Source organism: Molossus molossus, unplaced genomic scaffold (genome assembly GCF_014108415.1).
Source record: "Molossus molossus isolate mMolMol1 unplaced genomic scaffold, mMolMol1.p scaffold_m16_p_21, whole genome shotgun sequence".
Classification (NCBI taxonomy): domain Eukaryota; kingdom Metazoa; phylum Chordata; class Mammalia; order Chiroptera; family Molossidae; genus Molossus; species Molossus molossus.
The window spans coordinates 17,896,578-17,918,051 of record NW_023425357.1 but is presented as its reverse complement, the minus strand read 5'-3'; the positions used below and the strand labels follow the sequence as shown (position 1 = coordinate 17,918,051).

Below are 21,474 nucleotides of genomic sequence, written 5' to 3'. Positions count from 1 at the left end.
ACATGGACGCCCCTGAAGCACTTCCTCCTCCCTTCACCCTTAAAATGTATTTCATAGTCTAGATTAACTTTCATTTCTTACACACAGCTTCACGTCCACCCTCCCCTTCTGCATCACCAGAGGCACCAGCTTTCAAGTGATTCTTTTAATGCTTATGTCCACGTGCCTAAATAGCCTCCCGGTCCTCCCTTTTGATTTCCGTTTGCTCCTGTGATGGACAATCCGGGTTCACTCTCTCCCACCACACCCTGTCCTCTACCCCACACCCTTCCTGTGCCCCCATCCCTCCCTCCCAGAGTCTACCATAAACTCGGCTAGATCAACATCCGTTTGCATGTTCATGTTTACATTATAAACATTTACACTGTTGTCCATCTGTACATGTTACTGGGAATGGAGCCTCCTAAACCAACGCAATCGCTTTGCCTTCGTTGCACATCTTCGGTCTTCCCGGTATTTCATCATCGCCTCGTTTTTTTTCTTGATCAGCTTTCTATAGATTTATCTCTCTTCTGTGCCCAAACTCTCCCTTAATTGTTCAAATCCCCTCTCAACAGAGCAAACTCATCAGATATGTCATCAGGGTTGCGCCTTCCTGAGGACGACTGTCCCGGTCTGGCAGGTGGGGGTCCCCCGGGAATTGTAGGAGCCATGGCCAGTGAGGAAGCTAGGATTTGACTCAGGCTGCATTTATTTGTTTGTTTGTTTGTTGTTGTTGTTGTTGTTTTTAGATATTCGAAATACAACTTCATCCTGATTCTAGACGAAAAGGAATGGGAATGTCAGTAACAAACGAGGTCTCACCACTGAACACTGTGCTGCGACCGCCACGGCGTTAGAGTTGAAAGTAAGAAAGGAAGCGCTGCATTCCAAAACAGCTACATGTGGGGGCCAAATGAGGGAGGCGTTTTTTAGCTGCCACACTCACCCCAGCCCGTTCATCTCCTTCAGCACCCCAAAGGTCAAGCACAGGTTCTGCTCAGCTATATGACACAGTGGTGAGCATGCTGCAGCGCTGACATCACAGGACAGTTGCCTGTAAAACTGGACACGCCAGGCTCCAACTTCTCTTCCTCCCGGGTCGTCATCCTCGCCCCGGACAGCGGTGCTCGGAGCAACCTCCGCATCGTGCTCACACGGCACTGCCAAAGCTGGGTCCGTGATGACCTCAGACGGGGCAAGAGCGGGCATGGCGACAAACTTCAAGTGAGGGTCTCCAATCAGTTTTCTAACAAGCCAGAGGAAAGGCTTTTCAGAGTCGTAGTTACTTTGGGCAGAAATGTCATGGTACGGAAGACACTTCTATCAGTGAAAGACAAATGATTTGCCTTAACTTTCCTGTCTTTAGCATCTACTTTGTTGCTATACAACATGAGGGGGATGTTTTCACACACTCCTACCAGATCTCTAGGCCAGTTAGGCACATTCTCGTGAGATTCTTGAAGTTCCATCAAACATTATGATGGCTCCCTGGGCTGGATATAACAGCCATGTCTCAGTCCACTGAACTTCTTCTGGCCCGCTGTATCCCACACACTGAATTAATAGGCCCTCTGTTGGCATGGAACATGATGAGATGGACCTCAACACCCAGGGTGGCTACACACTTCTCACATTCACCAGTGCTACCATCACCAACCGATGCAAGTTTGAACTGAACTTGGGGTTCTCTTTGAGCAGCCATGGTGATGTTACTTCCAGAAGTGTCTCTGGGACCATCTGATTGACTTGACTCAGGTTATTTGTGGGGTTTTTTCTTTATTGATTTTTAGAGAGAGAGAGAGAGAGAGAGAGAGAGAGACATTGATGAGACAGAACACTGATTGGTCGCCTCCTGCATGCCCCCAACTGGGGATCGGGCCCACAACCCAGGCATATGCCCTGACCAGGAATGGAACCAGGACCCCTCAGTCCATGGGACATGCTCAGTCCACTGAGCCACACCAGCCAGGCAACTCAGGTTTTAACTGGGCCACTCTGGCTGCTGTGTTAGGAACAGACTGAAGGGAGCGCTGTTAGGGAGACCTGGAGGAGGCTACTGTAGCAATCTGCCTGTGAAATCAGGGTTTCCTAGGCCTCCTGGGGTGGTTGCAGTGGAGATGGTGGGGAGTGGCTGGTTCTGGAAGATTTTGAAGGAAAGGCCATGAGGACTGGATGTGAGGCAGGCAGGAAGGAGAGGAATCTGGATGACTAAGCACCAGGAATGATGAATAAGATGGGAAGGCAACTGCTTAGGGACTGTCTCAGTCCGTTCGGTCTGCTGTAACAGACACTACAGACGGGGTGGCTTACAAACAACACACATTTTTTTCTTCCAGTTCTGGAGGCTGGAAGTCCAAGATCAAGGCAAGATCCAGTGTGTGGGGAGAGCCGCTTCTTCCTAGATGATCTTCTTTTCTCTGTGTCCTCCTCCCATGCAGAAGGGACAAGGGAGCTCTCTGGGGTCTCTTTCATAAGGGCACTAACCCCATTCATGGCATCTCTGCCCTCATGACTTAAGCTTCTCCTAATACCATGGCATTGGGCGTTAGGTTTCATCACATGAATTCAGGGAGACACAAACATTCAGTCCATAATGGGGAAGATTCTGAGTTCAGGTGGGGCCATGCCAGGTGTTGGACTTTTTGGACATCCAAGTGAGATGTTGGGTGTGCAGTGTAGGATCTTCCATACCCCCGTGTTCTGAAATATCCCAATGTTATTTGCTCAGTTGCTGTGGGCTCACTTTTCCTCACTGTACCAGACACTCTGTGGCCCTCAACCCAGAAGCCCATGCCTCTCAGTTTCACTAATTGTCTTAAATTTTTGTTTGTTTGTTTTGGTACGTGCCCCTAGTGGGAACCGAACCCGGGGCTCTCTGGTCCGCAGGCCGACGCTCCAACCGCTGAGCCAAACTGGCCAGGGCTATCTTAAAGTTTTTAATGATTTCCTCCCCTCTGTCTTCTCTGCTCTCTCTTCCTAAAACTACTCTTTTTTTTCATATTGGATCTCATGGACGGGCCCATTTGCTTTTCTTTCGTCTCCTGTTTTCCATCCCTTAAGTCTTTTTGTTCGATTTCTAGGAGGTTTTTCATCCCTTCTTCACTTGGGCTATTCGATTCTTAATGTCCAAGAGATTCTTTATGTTGGAATGTTCTTTCTTAGAGCATCTTGTTGGCTTATGACAGAGAATCACACTCATCTCTTCTGCATGACACCTGGCAGGGTAGCAGCCAAGGCCCCACAAGTTCAATGGCCCATGTTCAATGCCGTAATCTTCCCTGAAACCCAGCTTTTTTCCTCCCAACAAAACTATTCTCGGGCTCCGGAGGGATCTCCGGGGCTCGTCAAGGAAGGAAGAGGGGCCCGGAGAAAAACTGTGTGTAGGTTCTACACATTATCTAAACTGTGTGCAGATAATTTGCGCATATTGTTGGACGGCCAAGCCGTCAAAGTGTTATTTTTATTTTAGGAAAAAAAGAAAGAAAAAACACGTTTCAGCCCACTGAATGGTCTTGTGTGTCTGGCTGTAAACGGTCTCCTTCGCTGTGCGGGAAGTTAGAACATCTGTCGCCCTAGAGGATGGCCAGTGTCCAGGATCCAAGTCCTCTCCGGCACCCAGCTGGCCACAGGCTCTCCGGATCCCAGGGAGGGCTGGGGCCCAGATGCGTTTTAATGGGCCCGCTGTACATCCTAATATGGGGACACTTTGGTCTACAGCTGTGCGGTCCAGTCGGGATACTGAATTAAGTGAGGTGCCAAGTAAACCCCTCTCGCTCCGCGGGCCTCACTCCGGGCGCCGCGGGGTCGCACAAGGGGACCAGGGGGAACGTTCGCGGCCGGAACCCGCCGCCTCGGCGCCGCTCCGCGCCGGGGTGGGGATACGCGTGGGAACCGGACGTGGGGTGCGCGCGCAGCTGCGGTTCCGGTTCCGACCCGGCGGGAGGAGGAGGAGCGGGAAGCCGCGCCGGCCGAGGTACAGCCCGCCGCCCCGCCGTCCCGCCCCGCTGCGCGCCCCGGCGCCTCCTCCCGCTCCCCAGCCGGCGCGCGGCTGCTCGGGCTGCTGGCCCCGCGTCCCAGCCCCCTTCCTCCTGCCACCTGGCAGGTTGTCCTTGGGCGGCAGGTGCCCTTGTCACGTGGAGGACCCTGCCCTCCGCGGGGTGCTCGGGCAGTGGTCCTGGAAGGATGTTGGGGTTCGTGGAGTGGCGTCCACGCTTAGCCACTGTTAGAGGGAAACCTGATCTGTTATGTCCGAAGTCCATTTCTGTTCTCACTGGGCCTGCAGGGATCATCCTTAACTACCTGTGGGCACGTTACTCTACACAAACATGGCACTATGTAGGTGCCAGGTGTTGTGCAGGCCTTGTGAGCGGGCAGCTTTCCGGAGAGAGGGGAGACTTGAAAGAGGAGGTGATACTGAGCGGGGCTTTGAAGGATCATTAGGAGTTTGCAAAAAAGGGAAAGGATGGGAAAACTAGGATGTGGGAACAGAAATCACGTGTTTGGGGAGTGGTTGATTCCCCGCGGGGGAGGGGAGATGTTTGTGGTTGGGGGTTAGTCATGGACGGTGGTCAAGGGGTGACAAAGCTGGGCCCAGGAGCACAGGCATTACCAGTGGGTTTCAGGGGGCCCCAGAGGTTTCTGCGGTGAAACATGACAACGGAGTGATCATTCTCCAGTCTCTGCTGTGATTGTTGCAATTGAGGGTTCCTTGCTCTCACCCCATATCCCAGGACTCCTGTTCAGGGCAGTGTGAATTGGTGGATTAAACTGTGGGCCTGGGATAGGAAGCTTCCTCCCTCCAGGTGGCATTTTAAAAATAGTATTTTACTTGCTAATATGGATGGAGGTTTAAGTGTGTTTTTCCTTTTTGGTTTTTTCATTTGAATGTCGTACTCGTGAATGCAACGTGAATGTCTGTTACTTAAAAATATAACTTCAAGAAAAACCTGCCCCAAACCGCAGGCATCGTGTTGAAACAAATGTCTACCGCAGGGAGAGTGAAGTCCACTTCTCCCTCCCCTCTCAGGCAGCAGACAACAGGAAGTGCTGGGGTCCACTTGAAGTTCAGGGTCAGGGGGGGTAGAGGTGTTGAGTGATGGTAATCAGTCAGGTGCCATTTTATTCATTTTGAAACCAGCCACCTTCATTTGAATGCAAGTATCATTCTTATCAGATAATTTTTGTCATGCAGTTCCCTGGTGAGGGTATGCAGCCATTTGCTTCCCCCTCGGTGTGTGCCAGGCCATTCTCACAGCTCTCTGTGCAGGTCTTCTTATTACTCTGTCTACAGATGGGGAGTTGAAGGCTTAGAGAAAGGCGGAAGAAAGGAGGATGTTCCAGTCTGCCTCTGTATTGACTCTGAAATCTGACCCCTTAACCAAAAGATATGAACTCCCTGGTGTTGAGTGAGGGTTCTGAGAAGTCCATGTGCCTTGGTGGTCCGACCCGAGAATCTGGATGATCTCTGCTGGGTCTCTGCTGGGTTTCCGGATGGGCTCCTGCCTCCTGGAGGAGTCTGAGCACAGCATGTCCTCTGGGAGAAGGCCGTCCTGACTTACCAGAAGGCAGGTTTCTGTGCTTGCACATCGATGCACAGTGACATTGGTTATCTAAGGTTGGTTAGGATGCTAAGCAGTTTTATGAAGTGTGTTAATGGAAACAGAAAACCCATGGTCAAATTGCATTTACTTGGTAATAGCTGTGCCTCTGGAGGTGATGGAGAGCTTCATGACTAAAGGAAGCCTGTGGTTGTAAGGTGGGGGCTCTCTTGCTTAGGGTCTTTCTGGATCTGGAGTGTTCAGGACACAGACATCTTCCCTGAATCAATTTTTTTCTTAACTTGTTCAAAGCAGGTCCCAATCCCCATGACTTTGAAGATTTTAGCTCTGTGTTGAAAGAATTATGATGCAGTGTTTCAGGGTCACATAGCTAAGGGACATAAAAGCTGTTTTGAATGAGTGGTGGCCCCATGCTCCTATGTGTTTAGTGAGAGAATAAATGAGTGCAACCTCTCTGGAGGCTCCTCTGGTAATATTTACCCAAATTAAAAGTGATTTTTTTGTTGTGAGGCTCCTTGGGGAGCACTGTGCAGGGCCACTTGTCAGCATCTGCTCCACAAACACCCAGGTATGACCACAATTACAGTTGCCACCTGAGTCTCCTTCTCTGCATGTTTGCTTGGCTGGCTCCTCATCCTGAGCTCTAGCTATACTGCTCCTTCTAGAAGGGCCTGCCTTCAGGAGTGCTCTGGTTAGAGGCCAGGGCTGTGTCTGTCTGGCTCATACTTGTCCCCATGTAGAGCCCAACTAGGTATTGCCACCTCCCAGACACTCAGAGACTTGATGGCAGGTGATTCGGGGTGAGGGCACCCAAGTCTCTTGCTGCTGCAGATGCATGACCTAATTGGTACTCAGCGTTATCCCAGTGTGCATTTGAATGGCTTTTGTCAAAACTTAACTATTTCATTGTCTGCTATACCTTTTATGAATGAATAGCTTCAACTGAAAGAAGAATTCTATTGCTCCGGCCAGGTGGCTCAGTTGGTTGGAGCGTCATCCCCATATACCAAAAAGGTTGCAGGTTTGAATCCTAGTCAAGGCACATACCTAGGTTGTGGGTTCAATCCCCAGTCTGGGCACAAACGGGAGGCAGCTGATCAGTGTTTTCTCTCTCTCTTTCCTTTCCTCTCTAAAATCAATAAAAACACCCTGACTGGGGGCTCAGTGGTTAGAGCATTGGCCCACAGACCAAAGGGTCACAGGTTTGATTCCCAGTCAAGGGCATGTACCTGGATTACAGGTTTGATCCCCAACCCCTGTTGGTGTGCATGCGGGAGGCAACCAGTTGATGTATCTCTCTCACATCAATGTTTCTCTCTCTGTCCCTCTCCCTCTCTTCTACTCTCTCTAAAAATCAGTGGAAAAAAATAACCTTGGGTGAGAACAAAAAAAATTGTGATAATCAATAAAAACATGCTTGGGTGAGGATTTTTAAAAAAAGAATGCTGTTTTCTCTCTTTTTTTTTTTTATCCTCACCTGAGGACATTTTTCCATTTTTTGTTCAGATAGAGTGGGAGGGAGAGAGAGGAAGAGGGAGAGAGAGAGAAACATCAATGTGAAGGGACACATCGAGTGGCTGCCACCTGCACAACCAACCAGGGCCGGGGACAAACTGCAACCGAGGTACATGCCCTTAACGGGAACCGAACCCGGGTCTCTCTGCACCGCAGGCCGACGCTCCAACTGCTGAGCCAAACCGGCCAGGGCTGTTTTCTCATTTTTAATTTACCTCTATTATTTTGAGAAATTAAAGAGCTACAGATAGTTACAAACACCCTTTAGATCCACCATCCAGAGCACATATTTTATGTTTATGTTTATTTCTTTTGTATAAAAGAAAAAATCCATCTCCATTTTTAAAAACTAAAGACATTTAGTAGACTTTTTAAGTCCGATTTAAAAAGTCCTACATGTCAATTGTGGAAAGGCTGGAGAAAATTGAGAAGCACTGAGAAGAAAAAAATCGCCTGTAGCTCCGTAACCCCGTGAACATCTGGGTGTTTACTTCAAATCTTTTTAACTCTGACTATCCTTTTCTCCTCAGCGGTATTGCGGAGTCTCTCCCAGCCAACTTGTGCTACCCACAGTAGGGCTGTGGCCCCAGCATCCCCGTGTATATGCCCTGATTTCCTTTGACTTCTTCTGGACCACTTGGTTTAGTCCCAGTTTTTCAGTATTATACATAACACTGCTGTGAACATCCATGGTAGGGAGAGAGAGAAGTGAGAGAAACGCATTGATTGGTTACCTCCTAAATGAGCCCAACTGGGGCCGGGGATTCAACCTGCAACCCAGGTACGTGCCCTTGACTGGGAATCAAACCTTCGATCCTTCAGTCTGCAGACTGATGCTCTAACAGCTGAGCCAAACTGGCCAGGGCATCTTAGGATACATTTTAAAATACAACCGTGGAACAGAGGACCCACCTTTTCTATTTTCATGTCTCACTTTGAAGAAATTGGGAAGTACCCTTTGGGATGGATGAGGCACTGCCATGGGCCTCACCTAGACTGAGACAGCCCTGCAGGCAGCCTGTGAGACACTGTTGAGTTCATATTGATGTCTTCTCTCAGCGTGCTCCCCATCACTGACGCTCCTCCATCGCAGGCTCCCCACCACTAAGCGTAGGGCAGACAGGTGGGACCAGCAGGCCTGGGTTTGGATCACTGCTTCGGGCCTGTTACTTTGTGGCCTCTAAGTTTCCCCTGGAGTTGTTGCTATGACTGTGCACTGCATCCATTCACAGCCACCCACCGGACCTCACCCGCAGCCCAGGCCAGGCAGGGAGGGCGGGCCACTTTTCCAGTTTCCCATCTCAAGCTGACTGCCCCCCTCCCTCAGCAGGTGCAGCTCCTGGTGCCCCAGGGGAGTGAGGCAGAGGTTCTCTAAGACCCCAGAGAGGAGGCCTTGAGGACGGGAGATTCTGTTGATTTTGGTGGCTGTAGCTGTGGCTTGGCATCTGACACTCACTCATGCCTTCCTGGCGGAGGGGTGGGAGAAGCAGCCCAGCTCATCGCTCGGTCTGTCCTCCTTGTGTCTGTGTGCGGCACCTGGCTGCCTGAGCATTCGACTTTTTAGCACCCCAGAAAGTGCCATCACTGGAAACTAGCACCCCCTGGAACATCCCCTGTGCTCTCACCAGCAGGAAACTGGCCTCAGCCATAACTCAGAAATACTAGTAGGTGTTCTATTTTCCGTTTGCCCACTCTCTTTGTTTTAGTCCCCCCTCCACCACCACCCAGCCGCAAGCAAATAGAGATGAATTTGCTAGAAGTGAGAAAAGAAAACATCTTAAAACTGCTCTGGTTTGCTTTTCGCTAGCTTGCTTGCTTTCTAAAACTGGCATGTCTCACATGTTTTATCACATTTCTTGTTTCCTCTGGTCAAGCCTAGCTGTTTTCTTACAGTATGACGGGTTTCATTATAGTAACAGAAATCCGGGGTGTAAGACCAGATGTGAACCCGCCTCTGAATGAGCGGAGGGCAGAGCACAGAGAAGTCCTAGGATACCCTCTGGCGTTTGATAGGTGGCCTCTTTCATCTGGAAACTGTGTGGGCGAGTGTACTTGGAACTAAACTTTGTTAAAGGCCCTGGAGCCTTAAGGAATATTTGCACAGGCCCTGGGAGCAGCCAGCCAGAGCTAAGAGGCCTCTGCATGAAACCCCTGTGGGCAGAGTGGGGTATCTCTGAGGTGTGGCATTTCCTCCCACCTGGCTGGGCGGGAGACTGTCTTACCAGGGGCCCCTGGCTGCAGGGCAAGCCAGCCAAGAAGGCTAACAGGCACTGGGCAAAGCGTACCTCGGCTCCAGCTATTTTTATTGTTGTGGAGTTTGTTTTGTTAGGTAATTATAAAGTGTTGTATCTAATCTGTTTTTTAAATTAAGAACAGAATAAAACTGTTTAGTACATACAGATAACAAACAGTAGCACATTCGTTCCCCCTGCAGCAAGTTAATGAGAGAGAAAAGGGAGGATTTGTCAGAGAGAACATGCTGAGCACGGAAGGAAAACCCCTGACTCGGGTGTGGAAGACGGAGAGAGAACTCTGAAGGAGGCAGCGCCAGCCCTGGGGCAGCCTGGGCACCTCCTCGGGGCAGGGCTGCCTGCTGGTGATTCCTGGCCTTCCTTGATTTTCAGGACCTGTTGGGGCGGGGGGGGTATAGCTTTTATTCTCCAGTGTTACTGGATGGCCCACTGGAAGGCATCCTGTCAGCCCCTGGCATTCGGAAGCACCCTCTAGGGTCCCTGTGCCTGCCCCGACCCTCCAGGAACAACTCAGCTGGCCCACTCCTCAGCTCCCTGTCACGGATGCTGCTCTGACCCAGAGCCACAGTCGAAGCTGAGAGAGGAGCGGAGGCCAGCAGGTGCTCAGGGAGGGGGAGCAGCGGCCACTCTTAGCTCCAGAGGCTGTAACGGGCGGAGTGATTCCTGAAGGAGCTGTGAAATCGGGGATTTCAAACCAGGGCAAGTGGTCATTAACCTTAATAGGCTGCGCTGGCACTGGGAGGGACCCGTTTTCAATTATGCTGGTAGTGAAGAGCCTAGGGTAGCAGGTGGGCTCCTGACCTCTTGAACTGAGCTAGACTTCAGTTATAAATTGCCATCAGTGCAGAAGCAGTTTGGAAAGTGCGAGCTTCCTTGTGGGCCTGTCGCTGTGGGGAAGTGTCCTAGAGTGGACCGTGAGCCCAGAGTCAGGACTGCTCTCGAAGGCAGGGGCTGGGGATGGACCAGGGCCCCTCCCCAGGTCTCTTCTGTCTCCGGCTCCAAAGAATTCTAGTGGGAAGTCAGCTGTTCACAGCCTCCCCAGTGAGTTCTCACTTCTTGCTGACCGTTTTGGTCATTATTTAGTAGTTATGTTTTGGAGGAGAGAGGAAAGAATTATGTTTCAGCTTTAAAAAAAAACAGATGGAAAGTCTTCAGACACATGAACTTGCTTTATTTAAGACCTTGCACGTCACCAGGTTCCCAAGTGTTCATGGTTGGGGAAGCGTTTGAGAGCAGACTCAAGGCCTGAGTCTGTGGGACCCCTCGTCCTCCAGACTCGCCTGCTGAGGGAGAGCACGGGCTTAGTGGCCCTTGGTGCTCATCCCTCCTCGCTAGTCTTCCCAGGCTCAGGTTTCTAAAAACAATGTTTCAGAATTTACCTTAAGTATATGGGGGTTCAGAATGAGCCACCCCAAGATGTGCCTCTGGTACATGGCCTATTTGGAGCTAAAGGCAACTGAGACCTTGTGGGCTTGAGAGAAACTCCTGCTGTCCCCACCCCCACCCCTCTGAACTCTCTAGAGGATTTGAATTTATCAATTGCCTATAAGAAGGGATTTTCAGAGATGACATTTTCTGACCTATGTATAGGACAGGGCAAACTTCTATTTACTGACCCTCTGCTCTTATCCAGCAATGACCTTCTAAAGCCCCAAGTTACCTTACCTCATCCTTAGCTCAGAATGTCATATTTACCTCATTTTCTTTTCTGTCTCTGAACCTCTTATATATGCAGGGTCTCTGACTTTCTCATGTATGTGGGGGTCCCGTGCACATGAAATTAAATTTGATTTTTCCTGCTCAGTCTGTCTCTTGTTGATGATCTGTCTAGCCAAAAGAACCAGAGGAGGGAAAAAGGAATTTTCCCGCTTCCCCACAAGTGCATTGAATTCTATGTGCTTCTCCTTGGTTTTCCTAGTTTAGCTCATTGTTTTAGACTCTTATGTTTTTGAAATCCTTAAGCTAATGAGATTACATGTTGGGCATTTAAATGCCAAAGGTGGTATATTGTGAGAGTCAGCATATCCTATTTAGAATGTTCCCTTACGATGGAAAGTTAGGCCAACTTGGTCTGGTTGGGTGGTTTAAATCTTTGGGTGAATTAGGACCCGGTCAGGCACAGTAACATGTGATGCCCTCACTTCCTCTTCTAGCCCCGCCCCAGGGAAACCAAGCGGATGTTTGTCAATGCCGCCCAGAGTGATGTCCGCGTGTCGCCTAGTCTGTGCAGTGGTCTCCCGCCAGATGGCTCCCTTAAGACGTGGAGGAAGCCGCCCTCTGCACGTAGCCCTCGAAGCCCGCTCTTTCAAGAGTGCCCCCGTGTTCACCCGGGCCCTGGCCTTTGGAGACAGAGTGGCCCTCGTTGACCAGCATGGCCGCCACACGTACAAGGACCTGTACTGCCGCAGCCTCCGCCTGGCCCAGGAGATCTGCAGGCTCCGTGAGTGTGCCGGCCAGGACCTGAAGGAGGAGAGGGTCTCCTTTATGTGCTCCAATGACGTCTCCTACGTGGTCTCGCAGTGGGCCTCCTGGATGAGCGGTGGCATCGCTGTCCCTCTCTACAGGAAGCACCCCCAGGCCGACCTGGAGTACTTCATCCAAGACTCCCGGAGCTCTGTGGTCCTTGCTGGCCAAGAATACGTGGAGCTCCTGGGTCCAGTGGTCAGGAAGCTGGGGGTCCCGCTCCTGCCTCTCCCACCTGCAGTCTATAATGGGGCAGCCGAAGAGCACGGGGCGGGGGAGGTGCCAGAGCGAGACTGGAGAGACCGGGGCGCCATGATCATCTACACCAGTGGGACCACAGGGAGGCCCAAGGGTGTCCTGAGCACCCACCACAACATCGGGGCTGTGGTGAGTGCTTGCGTGGGCCACCGCTGTGGGGAGGGTCCGGCAGTCATCGACACAGTTACGGCACGGCTGATGGGGATGGTGTGGTGTTCGTGTACTTTCTGTAGGGCCATTCACAGCTGTCACCATCCTAGCGACCCTCCCCGAAACATGCGGCAGTGAAGGGTCATGTGAGCAGCAGTCCACTCAACCATGTAGGGCAGCTCCTGGGAAAGGGCTGAGGGGCTGCAACACTCAGCCCATCGAGGGGCTCCCCCCGGGCAGTGTGGCATGTGCAGGACAGATTGGACCACTGGACATGACGTTAAGGTGCTCTTCAGAGATGAGCGCAAAGCAAATATCAGGATGTGTGATCAGCACCTAAATGGGGCTTGTTTGTGACACCTGAAAGCAGGAAGGAATTCACATGTGCCCGTGTCTTGGGTGTTACTTTTGTGCTCTGTAGCCTTAGTTACCGTCTTTGCAAAACCCCAGCCACGTTATTTATCTGTAATTTGTACCTTTCTTCCTTCCAAAAAACTATTCCATGCAAATTAAAGACTATTATACAGTAGGAGCAGTAGGATAAAACAGAAACTCAAACCACAAGAAGAAGGAGGTCAGTGCCATTGAATTTAGGCTAACTCAGTCCCGTGAGTCAGCAGTAAACTATCCAGGCTGGCTGCAAGGGAGCACGATTGATCTATCACCTGTACCTCCTAGAGGACATACTTTCCGTCTGGAGAGGCCGTCTCTTGCACAGAGCGGGCACCGAGGCATGCAGGACAGTGTGCTCAGTGGTGACTCAGCTGGGCGAGTCTCCTGCTGCTTCTCAGTATAAGCGGAGGGTGTGCCTGGAACACCCAGCTCTGGGTTCCTTCACGGCTGAGCTGAGGGTGGTGCTGGAAGTGCCAGGAAGCTCAGACAGGCTTCGAAGGGTGGGCACTGGATACAGCACTGGCCTCTGGTGAGGACCCAAGTCCCAGGGCCTGTTAGAGCTGAAATTGCACCTCTGACCACCTGGGGGAAGAGCCATCAAGAGTGTTTGCAGAGGCCACAGACACCGAATCAAAGACCCTTTCGCACTGACTCAAGCCCCTGACTATGTGCCTCTATTCTCCAACAGAGGGCTAGTGGGTAAAGCATAGTCCTCAGTAGATGCCATTAAAGATGGGCTAACAAAGAATGAGCCTCCTCTCCCCACCCTCAGCTGGGAGGCCCCCTCGGAGTTCCTCCATCTGCATGGCGGCTTCCCTCCGTCTGAGGCTGTGCTATTGTCCTGCAGGTGACCGGGCTGGTCCACAAGTGGGCGTGGACTCAAGACGATGTGATCCTTCATGTCCTCCCACTGCACCACGTCCACGGCGTGGTCAACAAGCTGCTCTGTCCACTCTGGGTGGGAGCCACCTGTGTGATGCTCCCAGAGTTCAACGCCGAGCTGGTAAGTTGGGGACCAGCTCTCGGCCTGGCCAGATTGGGCACCTGAGGACCAGGCTCCTTCCTCTCTCGTAAACTCTGCCAATGGTGTAAGTGTTCTGTTGCCACTATAACAAATGATCCCAGTCTGGGGGTTTAAAACAGCCCACTCTTATCCTCTTACAGTCTGAAAGTCACATGTCCAAAATGAGTCTCATGGAGCTAAAGTCAAGGGGTTGGCAGGGCTGATTCCACCTGGAGGCTCCAGGGGAGAACCTGTTCTTGCCTCTTCCAGTTAATAGAGGCACCACAGCCCTGGCCGGTTTGGCTCAGCGGTTAGAGCATCAGCCTGCGGTCCACAGAGACCCGGGTTCGGTTCCCGCTAAGGGCATGTACCTTGGCTGCAGTTTGTCCCCGGCCCTGGTTGGGTCGTGTGGGTGGCCACTCGATGTGTCCCTTTCACTTCGATGTTTCTCTCTCTTCCTCTCTCTCCTTCCTGCTCTATCTGAGTAAAAAATGGAAAAATGTCCTCGGGTGAGGATAAAAAAAAAAAAAAATAGAGGCACCACATTCTTGCCTTGTGGCTATGTCACTTCAGTCTCTGCTTCTGTGCTCACCTCTCCCTCTGTCTCCCTCCCTTAGGGACCCCATGATCACAGTGGGCTTGCCCAGATATCCAGGGCAGCCTCCTTATCTCAACATCCTTAACTTAATCACACCTGCAGATCCCTTCTACAACATGAGGATCACACCCCTGGAGAAGAGGAACATTTTGGGGCCGTTCTTCAGCCAACCACACTGGCTTCCAGCAGTTCTGGTGCAGATGGTCCAGCTGGGGGCTCTTTGTTAGTTTCTTTGCTTGTCTCCTTTTTAGCAGGTTGTTCCTTCCCAACGTGCTGTGAGGTCACGGGGGAGGGGACGTGTGGTTGTGGCTACATGGAGAGGGAAGTGGGAGTGGAGCTGGCACTACTGAGCAGAGCACAGCCATGAAGGACACTGCTTTGAAGGGGAAAGGACCTGGGATCTGCCACTGCCACTTGGCCCGTGTGACCTGGTGTGCAACTCCCCCGGAGCCTTTCAGACCCTGTCCTGAGAGCCCAGGCCAGCTCTGGGATAGGGGCTCCGGGACTTCCCTCCTTCAGCCACTGACCTCTGTCTTCATCTTCTTGTGTTTTATTTTTCAGCTGCAGGACTCTTAATGTTTTTAGATGAACGGAGAGTCTGCAGCTTAAAGATGCCTCTCAGGGCATGGTGCTGAGGCACTGTTCACCTTTAAGGACAAAGACCTACACACGGCCTCCTGGCCCAGAGGCCAGGCCACCTCCCCCACCTCCTTTCACTGTGGGGCTCTGACTGAGGGCCCTTCCAACCAAGCCTGCGGTTCTCAGCACTGCCCCCACCCCAGCCCATGGATCGCTGCACCGAAGGGAGGACTGGGGGTGGGGTTGGGGAGCAGCATCTGAGGCTGTTGTCTGCTTGGCAGGAGTGGCTGCAGAGGGCACGTGGGGTAGCCACGGGCAGGGAGGCTGCACCTGACTGCGAGGCTTGTGCAGAATGCAGCAGTGCTCTGGGCTCTCCAAGACCCCTAGTTCTCCATCCACGTGGAGGCCTCCCCGGGACCAGGGTGGCACACAGGGAAGCCTCCTCCTTGTGTAAGTTTCTGCACGCTGCTCCCCCCGCACAGAGTGCTCGTGGGTTCCGTCTGTCCACACTCCAGCGGTGGTTGATTACTGGGGCAAAGGAGGGAGAGCTGTCTCCAGATCCCCCGTAAACAGGGAGAGTAGGTCCCGCCCTGACGCAGAGCCCAGTGGCCGAGCCCGTCACTGACAGACTTCGCAGGTGGGCATTGCAGAGCCCTCGTTCCCAGCCCTGCTTCGGGAGCCACAGGAGTGCCCAGCAGACCTGGCAGGGATGCTCTGTGGGGCTGGCACAGCAGTGGAGGAACAAGCTGAGCAGGCCTTTGCTCCCCGGAATGGGAGAAGAAGTGGGAAGGACTTGTAGCTGGCCGCCTCCTAGCTGCGCCAGGCCTTGCCCCTTCTCACCTCTCCCACCCTCACCATTTTGCTCCAGCTGCGCTGGCTGCCCTTCTGTCTGTGCCACCCCCCCCAGTCAGCGCTGTCTCTGCGGACCCTCAGCCTGCCCTCGGCTCGCTCGCCTCTGTAAGTCTGCCCGCACGTCACTCAGCAGGGCCCCGGCCGCTCAACACTGCACCGTCCCTCCGATCCTGCCCTGACCCTGCACTTACCGTAGCGCTGACCACCTTGAGGCCATAGAATCATCTCCTCCTAGGTCAACCCTAAGGGCACAGGTTTTCCTTCAGTTCTCGGAATGTCCCCGGGGATTAGAGCATCGAGGGTCAGAGTGTCCGTGAACGGGTGGATGAACGATGGCTCTCACTGGGATGCCTGGGCTCTCGGGCCTCTCACTTCCCCCCTGGCTGTATGGACCGTGGGGACACACTGCTGGGTGGCAGGTTCACACCCCTCTCCACAGCCTGTCTTGCTTTTTTTAAATATCATCATGACCAGCTTGGTTTGTGCAACAAGCATATGGGGAGAAACTTTAGGGAGAGGTTATTTGTTTAATAGAGTTTTGCTGTATCAACCCCTCTGAAATCAGAGCATAAATACAGTGTAACACTATTGTCTACTTAAAATCCATGACCAGAGCCCCTTAAAGCCGTGAGCTTCTCTGTGAAGCTCTGGGTTTGTGCATGTTGATAAAGACCAGGGCAGCAGGATTGGCCTGTTGTGCTCCTGGCCGGGGCCATGGATGGTGTGTGCATGGATGGGCTCATTGGTGTCCTTGGCTGTGGGAGGTTCACGTGGAAACATGGCAGAGAACCTCATCCTTGGCTTGCGGGAGGCCCCACCTGCCACCTTGGTGTTCCACTCTCTGAGGTGGTCTTGCTGGTGTAAAGCTTGATGGAATTGACTTTGTGGATGTGCCCCTGTGTAGCTTAGATGTTGTGAAAATGAGAGTGCATCTTGGACAAGTCAGCACTCCAAGGGGGAAAACCCACAGGGTTTTCATATCTGCTCCCAGAGCTCCGGTTTTGTGTCTTTGGCTTCTTGGGCCTTCTCCCGCCTCTCCACAAGGGCCCAGCTAGGGGCCGGGAAGCAAATGGTGCCTCGCCCACCGAGCCCGCTCTGCTCTGAGCACGGAGGGCCGTGGTCTGTCATCAGGATGCTCCTTTCTCCTGTGAGGTGCTGGGGGTGAGAGGCCACCAGGGCAGCTCGCAGGGAGGGTCAGCTCAGCCCTTTGTGGTTCTTGGCACCACCTTGGAATTTCTTAAAACTGCAGCACAACTAAATATCAAAACAAATTTGATGTGGTCGTCGATAAAAGATTGCAACCCTGAACTGTTGTGAAGTTAGACATTTATATTAGTAAAATGCTTTTATTAAATATTGAGGTTTTGTTTAAGCTTGTGTTTAAGGAATTTGTGTAAAGCAATGGAAGGGGGTGACCAGAAACCTGCAGTGGTGTTTAAGTCACACATCCGAAGGTCCGAAGGTCATCCTGCTGAAGAAAACGCATGCTAACAGTGGGGTGACGGGCCGTCACGTCCTGCGAGGCTGACTGATGAGGTGACAGTGACTCGGAGGACAGCCAGAAAGATGGATGGGCAAACTGCCCGATGTCACCCCTGAAGAACAAAGTCTGGCTGTTGATGAGCTGTCCAGAGTCTCGATCGATTTCTTGTCTCAAACGACTTCGCTCTGGCCGACTTCCTTGGGATCCAGCAGCAGGAGTACTAAATCAGGGCAGGGCCGCGGGGCTGGCGCTCACTCTCTGTGGCCTTGCTGGGCACCTGCTCAAGGGCAGGGGCTCTGCCGTGCTGGCGGCTGGGGAAACCACCAGTGCGTTCTGTTGAGGCCGCACCCCTGCCCAGGACACCATTTCCTGTGGGTAAACGTGCTTCCGTGCTGACCTGTAGCCAAAGTTTATTCTGGGATCTGAGAAACTGGATCGTGTTGAAGTGGTTGTGTGGGTGTGTTTTCAGGCAATGTGTGTACCAAGGTACAGGCAGAGTTTGGGGAAGGGAAGCAAAGAACAGTATGCTACACTAGTCCCCTAGATCTGTTCCACAGGATGGGGTCACTGGGCAGGAGGTGCTCACACCTCACATCTGCTCCACAGTCTGGGGGTCACCAGGGAAGGCGGTGCTCACAGGTCTTCAGAGCCAGACATCACCTGTCTGCCCATCTCCGGTCTTTCATTGTGGAATGTCTTCCCTTGTTGCCAGATTTTGGCCAGAGCACCTTAAACACAGAACAAGAACCCCTTCCTGTGTGTTGTGTAGAATCACCCAAGAAATGGGTGATGGTTTCATCTGTGGGTGTCGTTGCTTTAAGCCGGTGAGTGTTTGCTGCAGTTTCTGACCTTCCGTCAGTCCCGTCCTTGGTGGGCTCTGCATGGCGGTACCGCCGGCCGGGGCCTAACTCCGGGTTTTCAGTACTGGCTGCACAGCATGGTCACACTGGGGGTGTGGTGAGTAAAAGAGATACCTGGACCCTCACATCTGATGCCCGGCAGTACCCCAGCTACCGGCAGCCTGATTTGGGAACTGTCGCTTGGTCTTGTTGTAACAGCTGCATCAGAGCAGGTAGAAATGGTTTCACTAATGAAATGTAGGGCTCAGAGAGGGATCCCCCAGAGCTCTGATTCTTAAGTTACCAATGTGTAGGAACAGCATGGCTGATCTGAGTGAATCTAAAAACGGCGAGGCCTTTCCAGCTGCGTGCGGCTCCAGGTGGATGTCTCTGTGCCAGGGTCGGATGTCTGCATTGATGACCAGTTACCGTCCTTCATTCGGCTGACTGAGCTCCGTCCTTCCCGTGGCCTCCTGTGGAAAGCCCCACGTGTGTGGCCAGTGGAGGAGGCCTGGCCAGGACCGCAGGTCCCCAGAGTGCACGGAGGGCTCACGAGGCCTGTCCTTCCTCTCATGCCAGAGCACAAAGAGGACGTGCCATGCCTGGGACGTGTGCAGTTTAATTCTTGGCCGTTCTGTGCCCTCTCGTCCAAGTGCTCATGGTAATAGGGAAGCCCTTGGTGAGTGGAGTCAGGCCCAGGCCCAGGCCAAGGTGTCATCAGAACTCGGTGGTGGTGGGGTCTACACACAGGTCGGCCACACGAAGCACAACCCAGTGGCTCACCCCTAAAAGCGCAATGGGCGAGAAGGAGATGGGGGCCCTGAGGCTGCTCCTCAGCCAGCTCAGGGTATCAACGCTCAGGAAGCCCGAATGGTGTCCAGTGTGTCCACTTGGCCACGCTCCTCCAGGCCCCACACTCCCTGGTGGCAGGTGGCAGCCGCCCTGCATTTCTTTGTGAGCCAGTGGGAATTAGGATGCCACGCAGAGTTTCTAGCAAATCTGCATTTCAGAGCTTGGAAGGGACTGGAGGGAGTTAGTCCAAATTGATGTCATGTTGTGAGAAGACAAGCTGAAGGGCTTGGGCAAGGTCATAGCTGCTCCTGGGGGAGTGAGGCGGCCTGTCGGTGGCTTCGTCTCTGTGGCTTGACTAAGGCCAGCTTCGTTTTCACTGCTGGCCCGCTGCTCCGTGTGCGGTGACTCTGAGCCATTAGGTTTTATCTCCTCTCGACTGAGCGTAGGAAGTGTGACTGTAGGGAAGAGCACTTCATGACCACATTTTAAAAAAATCTTAGCTTCTGCCCTGGCTGGTTTGGCTCAGCGGTTGGAGTGTCACCCTGCGGACCAGAGTCCCAGGTTCGGTTCCCACTAGGGCCACGTAAAAATATAGAAAAGAAAAAATCTTAGCTTCTCATTTCTGTACACACTGATTTCCTGTCTACTCAGCAATAGAAAAATGGGAATGGTGTTAACATAAATGAACCCTTGGGTCATTCCAAATGTGGATTGCTTTTACATGAGTTGTTAATATTTTTATTGTAAATAACATTAGCTCACTTCTTTGCTTGTAAAGAATTATAGGATGTGAGTTTTAAGGGCCCTTAGAGAGAAAACCAAGTTTAACCCCTCTTTTCATTGTAGTCTTAAAACTTTAAAAGTTATGTTTCAGACATCTACAAGAAAAATAAATGAATACCCATATGCCATCGCCCAGCTTCAACAGTGATCAATCAGAACTGTTCTTGTTTCTCCTAGACACATGCTTTCCCAGCTCAGGATTATATTGTTAAACAAATCCCAGATAGCACGTCATTTTAGCATCTCTAAAAGGTAGGGACGCTTTTTCTCAGAGTGAACGACACGATGAGGTAATGAGCAGGAATCCCTTAATGTCATGTGACCATCAATGCCGTCACTGTCCTCATTTCTTAGGTCTGTTTGAATGAGACCTAAACTACTCCTGCCTTGAGCTCATTGACACTGCCACCTCTGTCACTTCACATGCAGGTGGCCCCTCCATCTTTTCCTTGCGCTTTTTTGCTTAAGAAATCAGGCCAGCCTGGCTGGTGTGGCTCAGTGGTTGAGCATCGACCCATACACCAAGAGGTTGCCAGTTCGATTCCCGGTCAGGCCACATGCCCAGGTTGTGGGCCCAATCCCCAGAGGGGCATGCAGGAGATGGTCATTCGATGTTCTCTCTCATCGATGTTTCTATCTCTCTCTTTCTCTCTCTAAAATCAATAAAGGAAAAAAAAAAGGAATTAAGCCGTGTGTTGAGTAGACTTTCTCAGTTTTTTGGATTGCATCCTTGTGGTGTCATTTAACATGTGTCCCTATCCCCTGTGTTTTCTGAAAACTGGTCATCTGATCTGGAAGCATGATAAGACTTGGGCTTTATGTTTTGTTTTGGTGAGAAGGAGTCTTGAGAGGTGGTATTTGTGTTCCTCCAGCAGGGACACAATTGCCTGGTTGTTTCTCATTTCGTGATGCTTACTACCTAGAGCTGTTAATTCATTGGGGTTTATAAGATGGGAAGTGTCATGGCTTCTCATTTTAGGTGAGGTAAGATTTACATACAGTAAATGCATGTAAACGAAGGATGCAGCTGATGCATTTCTATCTATGTACACATCTGTGTAACAGTTACCACCCAGATAAGATGGAGACACTCACATCGCTCCAGAATGCTCTCTCGTGCTCTTTCTCATCATCACCCTACACCCCCATGCACCAGAGGTAATGCTGGTCTGGCTCTGTCACCATTGTTTCATTTTATAAGTGTTACATGTTCTTCATGCAAATAGACTTGGCAGTGTGTGTTCTTTTGTGCCTTCTAGTTCATCATACTACTTCACAGTGTTTTCCTTGCATTGCAGCAGTTGTCCTTTGTTCTTTTTTTTTTTTATCCTCACCCGAGAACATTTTTGCATTTTTTGTTCAGGTAGAGTGGGAGGGAGGGGGAGAGAGAGAGAGAGAGAGAGAGAGAAACATCGATGTGAAAGGGACACATCGAGTGGCTGCCACCTGCACAACCCAACCAGGGCCGGGGACAAACTGCAACCAAGGTACATGCCCTTAGCGGGAACCGAACCCGGGTCTCTCTGGACCGCTGGCCAACGCTCTAACCGCTGAGCCAAACCGGCCAGGGCTCCTTTGTTCTTTTTTTGTGTTGCTGTGCTGTGTGATAGGCCACAGTCGATCCATTCTGCTGTTGAAGGACACTGGGTTGTTTCCAGTTTGGGGAGATTGTGGATAAAGCTGCTGGGAACTCTCTCATGCAGACCTTTCTGTGGACATTTCTCTTGGATCTGTGCCTACTGTGCTAGATACCAGCTGGGCTGGAGGTACATTTAGTTTTGGTTGCACACCAAAGGGTTCTCCAAAGTAGTTGCCTGTTTCATCCTCCCACCAGCAGGGTGTGAGTGTTCCAGTTACCCACATCCTACCCACAGGTCGTCTTGTCAGTTTTAGCCACTCAGGGGTTGTGTTCGAGGTGTAGTGCCCGTGAAGTGAAATGCATAGATCTGAGTGTGTGGCTTAGTATGTTTGGTT

General features: G+C 51.7%; 1 protein-coding gene and 1 pseudogene across 1 annotated transcript in view; one reads left to right on the top strand and one right to left on the bottom strand.

Annotated features, from left to right (window-relative positions):
* Positions 1-924: 924 nt before the first annotated feature.
* LOC118638975 lies at positions 925-1,684 on the bottom strand (annotated as a pseudogene).
* Positions 1,685-3,913: 2,229 nt separating this feature from the next.
* The window catches only part of ACSF3 (acyl-CoA synthetase family member 3), a 64,135-nt gene continuing 46,574 nt past the window's right edge, over positions 3,914-21,474 (top strand). Inside the window, exons 1-3 of the mRNA XM_036275856.1 lie at positions 3,914-3,955; positions 11,461-12,157; positions 13,419-13,574. Of these exons, the coding sequence (XP_036131749.1) occupies positions 11,495-12,157; positions 13,419-13,574 (819 nt within the window). The 5' untranslated portion in view covers positions 3,914-3,955; positions 11,461-11,494. The remainder of the gene's footprint in view (positions 3,956-11,460; positions 12,158-13,418; positions 13,575-21,474) is intronic.